The sequence below is a fragment of the Malania oleifera genome, chromosome 3, assembly GCF_029873635.1.
Source record: "Malania oleifera isolate guangnan ecotype guangnan chromosome 3, ASM2987363v1, whole genome shotgun sequence".
Classification (NCBI taxonomy): Eukaryota; Viridiplantae; Streptophyta; class Magnoliopsida; order Santalales; family Ximeniaceae; genus Malania; species Malania oleifera.
The window spans coordinates 18,545,169-18,556,130 of NC_080419.1; the positions used below are offsets into that span (position 1 = coordinate 18,545,169).

At 36.7% G+C, this 10,962-nt stretch overlaps 1 protein-coding gene across 3 annotated transcripts; it reads left to right on the forward strand.

Moving 5' to 3' along the window:
• Positions 1-2,354: 2,354 nt before the first annotated feature.
• Positions 2,355-9,309, forward strand: LOC131150854 (putative E3 ubiquitin-protein ligase RF298). Of its 3 annotated transcripts, none has more exons than XM_058101892.1 (4): positions 2,355-2,796; positions 3,078-3,122; positions 3,357-5,513; positions 8,609-9,309. In XM_058101892.1, the coding sequence occupies exons 3-4, from the start codon at positions 3,363-3,365 to the stop codon at positions 9,152-9,154; spliced, it is 2,697 nt and encodes an 898-aa protein (XP_057957875.1). In that variant the 5' UTR covers positions 2,355-2,796; positions 3,078-3,122; positions 3,357-3,362; the 3' UTR covers positions 9,155-9,309. The 3 variants fall into 3 exon arrangements, with proteins under 3 accessions (XP_057957875.1, XP_057957876.1, XP_057957874.1); XM_058101891.1 differs by having other exon boundaries at positions 2,626-2,796; positions 2,965-3,122; XM_058101893.1 differs by lacking the exon at positions 3,078-3,122 and having other exon boundaries at positions 2,625-2,796.
• Positions 9,310-10,962: the final 1,653 nt, after the last annotated feature.

Here is a 10,962-nt window from a genome sequence, read left to right on the forward strand (position 1 = left end):
ATCGATCAACTACTGGATATGTATTTACATTTGCTAATGGTCTAGTGAGTTGCAGGTCTACCTTATAGTCTACCATTGCTTTGTCTACAATAGAAGTAAAGTATATTGTAGATTCATAGGTTGTTAAGGAAGCTATTTGGTTTCAGGGTTTACTTGAAATTTTGGGAGTTGTTTAGAAACACATTGACGTTTGGTTTCACTTTATGCGGGATATAATTGATGATGGCAAAATACTTCTTCAGAAGATTGATACAACTGAAAATCCCGCATATATGTTGACTAAGATTATGACAACAATCAAGTTCAAACATTGTTTGGACTTGATCAATATCCTGTAAGTTTGCTTATTTTTGGAAGGTACCGATGATGTTGAACTGCAAATAATGTTGGTGACTGAAAAATTTGTTGAATTTATTGTCAATGTGGAGATTTGTTGGTTTTTGTTTGTCTCACATCGGTGGGAAGGTTGTTTGAAGTTTTTTTGTTTGTCCCACATCAGTGGGAAAGTTATTTGAACCTTTGGGATGAAGCTATATACAGAGCTTCTCTCTCCATTTGTAATTACACCTCAATTTTTGGAGTTACAAACAATATTTGTACTCGAGGGTATTTCTAATTACTAAGTAATCTAAAATATGCCTAAGTTGTAATTTTTCTGGAAGTAGTGGATTGATTGTCGGCACTCGAGAACGTAGGTAATTCTATATCGAACCTTGTAAATTCTTGTCTTGTTCTTTATTATTGTCTTTTATTATTAGTTTTTGCATTGCTTTAGTTTTGGTTATATATTTAATAACGATAGTTGTAGTATTGGTGTTTGACACGTGTGGGGTACCCGACACAACATAAGATACCCAAACTATCTAACTAAGGCTACAAACAAACCAAACTGCTCATGAGTGGCTTGGGAGCTCGGCTCGATAAAGACTTGTTCGGACTTTTTTATTATCTAAATGAGTGAGTCTCAAGCCTATTTTTTAGGCTCGGTTTGTATACGAGCCGATTGAGCACAACCGAGCATCTTGATAACTGGCTCAAATGGACTCATTTATCAGGCTCGTTAAGGAGCTCGATAATGAGCTTGTTAATAGGCTTGTTAAGTTGGCCCAATCCCAAAGTCCAATAGTAGCCTAATTGCCTAAGGAGAAAGATACAAATTTTAACCCAAATAAAATAAGTGGGTGAAACTGTTACTGTTAGATTGTTTATAAAATTTTACTCAAAATTTGAGTGCGAACTTGAGCCAATGTTCTTAATATTGAGCTGACTTCGAGCCTAACTTTCTAAGCTTGAGTCAAGCTGAGCTCCAACTCTACCAAGTTGAGCTTGAGTATACTGAAACTCAACTTATTTGCAGCCCCACATCTGAGCGACTCCTCACTTATCTCATCCTCTATGAGTGCAATGCTTAACTTATTGCAAATATGTTCATTTCCTAAATTTTTTGATAAAAAATCTAAATAAAAAAAATCAAAAGTAATTTGCAAAAAACCTAGATATCCCTATTTTGCGAAAAAGTAAAAACTCCTATGTTTTAATAAATTGTCTTGTTTTTAAAATATGGTATCAACAAAAAGATATTCACCTTATTAGACTATTGCAACAAATTTTTCTAGATATTGAATCATCAAAGATGCAACACTAATGTTTTTACCTATAACCCCAAACAATGCGTCCCACTTGGCCTTTTCCTCACTTTGACCTTCCTTGTTAGCATTTAGCAACCTTTTAATAGATGATGGGTTAATGGCATAAAATGTAGAGAACCAATCTTATGTGATAAAACTCTTACTTAATGTTGAATTACTTTTGGCTAAACTAGAGATCTCTTCATTTCTAATTCAATAAGAGGTCTATTTAGATACTTTGTTGTTCATTTTTTGTTTATGAAAAAATGTAAATTCCATAACTTGATGACATATTTCTCTATATCTCCTAAATTCTATGTAAATATATTCAATGACTAATCATGAAGCAACTAAATCTTTTTTCAACATTCAGAATAAGAGTCGCTTCTAAGTTCTAATTATATTTAGAACCCGCCTTATAGATTCAAAATTACATTTAATATTGAACACTTTATGTTAATTAATTATATTAAATATTTGTTCTCCTTTAAAGTCAATTCTTTCTAGCCAAATCCAGGACGTGGAGATGCGTTACAATTGTTAGTGATGACACACTCGCAATTTTAGAAGATATTTTGAAACAAACAAATAATGGATTGGATCTGTTCTTCTTCTTAGGAGGATTGTTCGATTTATTAAATTATTTTCTTGTTATTTTATGTATTTTGAAGAGAAAAAAAGTGAATTAAAATACGGTTGCATCAACGGCGAAGTATTTTATTTTTTGATTCGTTTTAGGACCTTCTTGGTACCTTTTTTTTTTTTTTGGGGGGGGGGGGGAATTAATAAAAGTAGCAAGTAGAGTAATTAGACATATTTCATATGCATCATCTACATTCTACCAATATTTATTTTTTCATGTTTTTCCCATCCACATGTGATAAAGTTGAAGCTTCGTATTTCCTAACCATGGTAGCTTCATCAAGCCTCTCTAGGTAACCATGGTTAACTGCGTTTGTTAAGCACCTAAATAAGATATAAAAAAAAAAAATTCCCAACCCAAATGTTTTAAGAGAGAGGGAGAGAGAGAGAGACGTTCAATGCTCTAGCAGAACACACAGGAAAAAAGGGAAAAAAAGGAAAAAGAAGCTTCGATTTTTCTCCTGTTCTTCCGATGCTCTTAGATTTGTCGTGCTTTTGATCGTTCGAACAATAGCTCACAAATCGGGTACGCTGCGATCGATCGATTTTGATGATATATCTTTATTCTTTTCACTCTTATTGGGGATCTTCTTTGAATAGATAGTAGCTGTGATTTTCAGTTTAAGTTTTTTATCTTTTACACTATCTTGATCTACGGGTGGATGCTGATTTTATATTTATGTTTAATTTGTAGACGAAAGCTCTTGAATTTCTTGTTGTGCTACCTGGGTATTTTGATAATCATCGGATGTTCAATTGTCGTTTCTGGATAGTTTTTAAAATCGTTAGTTTTTGTCTTTTGCGCAGAAAACCTTGACTTATATTCTTCAATCTTGTTGCTGAGGGCTAGAGGTATGATTTTAGACCTCGTTCAGTGCAAGATTTTAATGGTTTGATTTGCATTATTTATCAGTTTATGATCTTGATGAGCTGATTTGTGAATCTCATGGCCATGTTAAATTCTAACTTGGCTTTTGTTTCTATGGTTTCTTGTCTCATGTGCTTACCGGGATTTCGGTATTGCATTATGGATGAATGTGCTGTTGATTATAATATTTTTACATTGAAATCTTTTGTTTTGCGCAGCTAAGAATGGCATCAATGGTTGCGAAGGGATGTAGTAGTAGTAGTCAAATGTCTCCATCTATGTCCGTCCAAGAAAAAGGAAGTAGGAATAAGAGAAAATTCCGGGCTGATCCTCCACTAGTTGACCCAAATAAGATCCTCTCTTCTGCTCATAATGAATGCCCAAGTTATGAATTCTCTGCAGAGAAATTTGAAATCATCCCAAGTCATGTGCAACCCAGTGGTTGTGACATGTGTAGTGTTAACCAGGACCATTCTGATGCTTTGAAACTTGACCTTGGATTGCCAAGTGCTGCAGGGTTATCAGAGGTGGGGCCAAGTCGGACTAAAGAGGAAATAGAAGCAGATGAATTCCATGATGCCGATTGGAGTGATCTTACTGAAAGCCAGCTTGAAGAACTTGTTCTGAGCAATTTGGACACAATTTTTAAGAGTGCAATCAAAAAGATTGTCGCCTGTGGTTATACCGAAGAGGTTGCCACAAAGGCTGTTTTGCGGTCTGGCCTTTGTTATGGATATAAAGACACTGTGTCAAACATAGTGGATCATACTTTAGCATACCTCAGAAATGGCCAAGAGATTGATCCATCTAGGGAGCATTATTTTGATGATTTACAGCAGCTGGAGAAGTACATTTTGGCAGAATTGGTTTGTGTTCTTCGAGAGGTGAGGCCTTTCTTCAGCACTGGGGATGCAATGTGGTGCTTGTTAATATGTGACATGAATGTGTCGCATGCTTGTGCAATGGATGGTGATCCTTTGAGTAGTTTTGTTGGTGAGGGAGCTTCAAATGGCAGTTCCTCTATACCGCCCAACCCTCAATTGAAGCCCGAGGTCAAAACCTCTGAAATGAATCTTCCAAATCCTTGTAAACCAATTCCTGCAACTCCTTGTGCTCATAGTTCTCAATCTGAGATACCATCCATGGCAGGTGTTCCAAACTTAATGAAAACAAAGAGCTCCCCCCTTCTCAATGGGCAAATCTTGGAGAAAGAGAACACAATTTCTTCACCTGATAATGTGGACAAATCATTTAGTGTTGCAGGAACATCTCAGCCTCCTGTCCAAGAAGAAAAGTTTGGGAGCAGTAGAAAGGTTCATTCTGGTAGTGCCAAGAGAGAATCTATACTTCGTCAGAAGTCCCTTCATCTGGAGAAAAACTACCGAACGTATGGATCTAAAGGGGTTTCAAGAACGGGGAAGCTCAGTGGTTTGGGAGGATTAATATTGGATAAGAAACTAAAATCCGTGTCAGATTCCACCGGTGTGAATCTGAAAAATGCCTCCTTAAAGATAAGTAAGGCAATGGGTGTTGAGGTACCTCAAGAGAATGCAAACCATGGCCATTCAACCAATGCAGGACCCTCTTCCCCTGCAGCATTTAACCTTGAATCTGTGAATGCTGTATCTCCATTGCCTAAAATCAGTATCCCCTCTGCATTACCTTCAGCCAACACCTCACCTGCGTTACCAGCGCCTGCATTATCAGCAGCTGATACTGAGCTTTCTCTTTCACTGCCTTCAAAATCCAACTGTGCTTCTGTGCCTGTCAACTGTAACCCCGATTCTCCTAATTGTGGCTATGCTGGGATACCATATGATAAATCTCTAGGGCAATGGGTTGGCCAGGACAAGAAGGATGAGATGATTCTGAAGATGGTTCCCAGAGTGCGGGAATTGCAAAACCAGCTTCAGGAGTGGACAGAGTGGGCTAACCAGAAGGTTATGCAAGCTGCTCGTCGGCTGGGCAAGGACAAGGCTGAGCTCAAGACACTAAGGCAAGAAAAAGAAGAAGTGGAACGCCTTAAGAAAGAGAAGCAAACTCTGGAGGAAAGCACCATGAAGAAGCTCTCTGAGATGGAGAATGCCTTGTGTAAGGCCAGTGGTCAGGTTGAGCGGGCTAATTCTGCTGTTCGGAGGCTTGAAGTGGAGAATTCTGCATTGAGGCAGGAGATGGAGGCTGCTAAATTACGAGCTGTAGAGTCTGCTGCCAGCTGTCAGGAAGTATCAAAGAGGGAGAAGAAGACACTGATGAAGTTTCAGTCGTGGGAGAAACAGAAAACTGTTTTTCAGGAGGAGCTTTCAACTGAGAAGCGCAAATTGGCTCAACTGCAGCAGGAATTGCAACAAGCTAAAGATCTCCAGAATCAACTTGTGGTATGATTGTGCATAGTTCAGTTCTATGTTATTCATATACTTATCTTTTCCTTGCCCCTAATAACCTCCCTCCCCAAACCCCCAAACTAAAAAAAAAAAAAAAAAACCCCAACTGAAAATATATGAAAGTTTTAAGCTGTGCCCATTGGATACAAGGTTTGCCTTTGAGTGGCTTGATTGTAAACTTCGCAAAACTGCAGGATTGGTGGTAACACTGACCTTTATTTGATGTCCTGCTGTGATAGATAGTGGTAGGAATTTATCTAAGAACTGCACTCCTTCATGTACGTCAGGAGTCCTTTTATAGTAAAGGAAAGCTTGAACACAATTTCTACAATGATGAATATAAGCACAATTGAAATTCCTTAGCGTGGTCTTAAATTTCCATGAAATAATTGAAATTTCCGCTTTCCACCACCTTCGAAATCAATATGGCATTCAATTCCCATTTAACATTTTTTTTCTTGAAATTTCCATGAATTACCCAAAATTTATTGAAAATTCGAAATTGCAGTGACATTTTTTGAAATTCAAGTGTGAGATTCAAAACCCAAATTGAAATTTCTTTCTTAATTTATCTTCTTTTCTTATTGAAACTAAAGATACGATAAGGATATGAATAACTTTCAGAATTTTGAAATTATCTGAAAAATTGAATGTAAATATTAGCTACAACATTTTATTTGACCATTTATGTCTAAATTATCTGTGTTTTTATAAGAAACAGTTTTAATTGATAGCTGAAATTCATTTAATTTAATTGAATATGTTTAACATCATTATTATATTACAATTATTGCACCTTATACACTTCATGCCTATAATTGATGTATTTTGTTTATAATATTAGTTCTAAATCTGGCATTATTATATTTGTTAGTAGTTTCCAAAGTTTCATAGAAAATTTCCATGCTTTACTGCATATTCCATTGTTTTTTAAGATCAAAATAGAAATTGACATTGACATCGAAATTTTGGTACTTTTGAAGCCTTGAAATTTTGATTGAAATCAAAATTTAAGACCTTGAGTGAGAGGTTTCCTTTATCAATGTATAGGCCTGCTTGGATTACATAATATTTTGATTACTCGTACTGAAAAAAAAAAATATTATTAGTCATATTGCAACCTTGAGGTGATAATACAAAGAATTTGGGTCACTTGTCCATTTGAAAGCCGAACCTGAAAACCTCAAACCCTTTGATATAATATTTTGATTTTCCATGTTTATTAAATAAGTTTGGCATGCCATTGAGTCAAATGTAATGACTGGCATAATACAGCTGTTCTTTTTCTCTATGAGCAGGTTGATATGTTTAGTGCAAATGTAAGTGATGTGAATGCTTGTAATGTACATAAAATGCATGCAAGTGATGGCAAATAAGTGGTGAGATGAAAGAAGTTAATTCAGGGATTTTCTTGACAAGTCATTCCTTAGATTTCATTTTTGGTAGCTCAGATGAAGAAGTTAATTCAGGGATTTCCTTGGTAAGTGACTCTTTCATTTCTTGATCACTTCTGTTATGGGTCAGTAAAAAGCTGAAATTGAGAAGATTCGAGGGCACATCTAAAGGTTGTGACAAGAAGTACAAAAGGATTTATAACCTTTCTGGGTTGATCAGGGACATTAGAAACCTAATATTTGAGTGCTAATGATGCTTTCAAACTCCCGTTATCATTTTACTACTAATTAACATTAAAATAAGCAACCAATTGCCAGTGGTCATTTCATTTGCTGGAAAAAGATTTTAACAGCATTTTACAAAAATTAATGACCTATATACATGGGCATGAATGTGCTTACTGGCATTATGGGCTGGTTGGAAGGGACCCCTTTGTAATCCTTGATTTTCCTGACACTTTCAGTAAGGGATGTTTCTCTCTTGTTGTTTTCCTTTGTACTTTGGGTGGCATCCCCTTGATGCCTCTTTTAAACATAATTTGTCTTTACTGATAAGAAAAGGGGCATGAATGCGCTTGGTGGGGTAAATAGGTAATAATGAAGTGTAATATTTGACCTAGATGGCATGGTCATTTGTATTTATAATATAATTCTGTAAGAATAAGAGGATTAATCTTTGGCTATTTTAGGAATTAAGATTTTCATTTCTGATGAAAAATGATTTCTTATTTTGAGACAATAGAAACATTTGCTTTTTAGGATATTGAAACCAAACCATGAAGGTGATTAGAGATCTGTAGTTTTAACCAAGATGTGTCCTACCCTCACAAAACTCTCTCAACTAAAATTATGAAAAGGCAGCTTTATTTATGCATGTTTGTACATATGTATAATTTATTTATTTATTTACAGTTTTAAATGTTATTGAAGAATACTTTAAAAAGTATGTAAATAGAATATGGAGGGTTGAAATGAACTTTTCTTTATTTCACTGTTAGATATTCACATGCAAGACTGAGTTATGCTTTATGTATTACATTCTCAGCTTTATTTTTTCAGATCCCAACTGTTTAGTTTACTTGATAATGCAATATTTATGAAAAGAATAAAGTTAAAATTCATAGTATTTAGTTGAAAGAGTTCTGTTTCAAGTTTTGGTGTGTGCCTATGTCTTACAACGTGCGTGGGCTGTGCATCAACCTTCAATTCGTTTGCCATCTCTATCTCAAAAAAATTTCTATTGTACATTTAAATATTGTAATGTGTCTTCATACTTCCACCAAAGACTTATGCTTTCTCACTTGCATTTTCCAGATGTTCTTCAAAAGGATTTTATTTTTGGCTGAACAATATTTATTCTCCGTGCTTTAAATGCATGATTTTGATACAAGTCTGAGTATGTGTTTAAATTTTGGGAAGCAGAATTGGGGGATTTCTTATCCTCATTTCGTTGTAATTATGTATTTTTTTAATAGATTTGTTTGATTATCTTAGAAAAAAAGGTGTAAAGAGAAAAATATGGGAATTGTACTAAAAGCTGGGTCAATGGTGAGGTTTAGAAGTGCCCCTGTGTAATGCTTATGCTTCTCCAAAGTTCTCTTCCCCATATCCCAGTTACTATTGGTTTTGTTAATTATGGCTTTAACTACCTGTTGCATCGGTGGTTTTTCTCATTGGGAAGGAAAAATATTGCAGGCTAGGTGGAAGCAGGAAGAGAAGGCAAAGGAGGAATTGCTTATGGAATCCAGTTCGCTGAGAAAAGAAAGAGAACAGATTGAGGCTTCAGCAAAATCAAAAGAGGATATGATCAAATTGAAAGCAGAAAACAATTTGCAGAGGTACAAAGATGAAATCCAGAAACTTGAGAAAGAAATTTCTCAATTGAGATTGAAGACGGACTCTTCAAAAATAGCGGCCCTAAGGAGGGGCATTGATGGGAGCTATGCCAGTAGACTAACAGATACCAGGGGTGCACCGGGTCATAAGGAGCTGCTCGTGTCACCTAATTTATCTGAACTAGTGACAGATTTCCATGAATACTCCTGGAATGGGGGTGTGAAGCGAGAGCGGGAGTGTGTGATGTGCCTTTCGGAGGAGATGTCTGTGGTTTTCCTTCCATGTGCCCATCAAGTGGTTTGCACAACATGCAATGAACTCCATGAGAAGCAGGGAATGAAGGACTGCCCTTCTTGTAGGAGCCCCATCCAGCGGCGTATTTCTGTATGTTATGCTCGCCCTTGACTTCGATTTCCTGGACTGAGTCTGAGTGTTCTGAATAATAAAATTTGTGGGAATCTTGTGAAATGAATAATGCATTTGAATGCCCTCTCAGACAATGGAAACGCCCTTGCATATTGCGATATTGATGCTTCATGTGTGCTTTCTTCCTTTTGTCATTGATACGTGTTCTGTTGCCTTGATAAGATGTTAGCTTGCTGAAGTTATGAGCCAGCTCTAAATTTTGCTCCTTGCCACAGTTGCATCCACCACCACTATCACCATCTTGTTTCTGTTTTTCTACCCTGAAGAATTGTGGTTTTTTTTCAAATCTTCTTAATTTTTTGGTAAATATAACCATCAGTATTATCTAAATGTGACTGCCTCTATCTTTCTCAGGGTCTGTCACTGGTTTAATGGCATAATTCTGTCAGGCATTTGCCTGCCCTGGGGCTGTGTTCTTAAAATCTTCTTGTTCTTTGGTAAATATAACCATATATGAACTCTTGACCTCTTTCCAGCTTCTGCCTGCCCTCTCTGCCAAGTACCAGCACTAAATATGAATCCTTATCCTCTTTTTAAACCAAGGGCTATAGAGAAAGCAGCTAATTGCAGTCTGCAACCCTTCTGTTTGTTACAAATTTGGATATGGTATAATTTTGTATACATTTTTTTTTTTTTAAAAAAGAAATCATACAAATTCAAGTTAAATTTCCAGACTCCAGCCTCTCAAACTGGAAAGTTTAAGTTTAAGTTGTGAGAAGCCTGTAAATGATAAATTATATTGATCAAATGGAATATTTACAGAAAACTCCAGACATACACCGGGAGTTGGGGGGGGGGGGGGGGGAGGGATGTGAGAAACAACTCCCCAATGCAATTGCAAAGCAATACAATCAAAATGCCAGCCAAAAAGGTGACTTATATCAAGAACTAAGGAGACCTAAACTCCCAATCAAAGTAACACAAAGTTGCACTAAAATTTGGGCATTCCCAAGGGCACAGAGGTTAGTCCAAAAAGATACATTCAAAATTGGGCATACCTAGTGAACAACTACATACAAATTCAGAACAAAAATGGGAAAAGAACAGATAGACCTCGAGGAGGCTGAGTGCCCTTGTTCCTTTTCTTACTCTTTGTAGGTGTAGTCAAGGCTAGTACAATTTGTCCCTGTACCTTCTTCCCAATTTCGATTAGGCCACTTTCTCCATGATTCAGGCCACTCCTTGTGCTAACAAGAGGAGCTTTTCCTTTATCCACTTGAGAAGCAACTCCTTTATCAGTACTCCCATCCATTGCAGGAGCTATTGCAGCAACAACAGGAGGACTCAGTTTGACTACAATACTACCAGGTTGTATGCTTTGATCAATAGCTGCCTTAGTGACTTCAGATTCACTAAGCTTCTATCCCTGTGCAACACTCGGATTATTTTGAACAACTCGATTTGTCTCAATTAGACCCCCCCCATGTACTTCTTTACTCTGGATTGTCTTGGCATTGCAGGAAGGAGAGTCAATAGGAATGAAACCTAGTTGTTCTTCATTCATCTTGCTCTGGCCCAGACTTGAACATGGCCCAGACTTGAACAAATTTTGCAGAAATTGGGCATCTGCTCATAAATAACCTCCTAAGAAATTACCTATTCATTAGGAAGCATGATCTTGATGCAGCTTTTAATCTCTTTGGAAGCATCAATCTCAACCAAGACTCTAGCATAAGATAACCTCTCCATATTAGTGATTTATCGGCACACACAGACCTTCCTAACTCAGAACAAATCTTCCCCAAAGTATATGGGTACCATAGTTCAAGTGGCAGATCTTTAAGCTT

What these genes read in the sequence shown, in the direction of transcription:
- LOC131150854 (XM_058101892.1), top strand. Translation starts at nt 3,363, where the DNA reads ATGGCATCAATGGTTGCGAAGGGATGTAGTAGTAGTAGTCAAATGTCT. An exon ending in ATCTCCAGAATCAACTTGTG is followed by an intron (nt 5,514 to 8,608) that starts GTATGATTGTGC and finishes AAAATATTGCAG; the next exon opens with GCTAGGTGGAAGCAGGAAGA.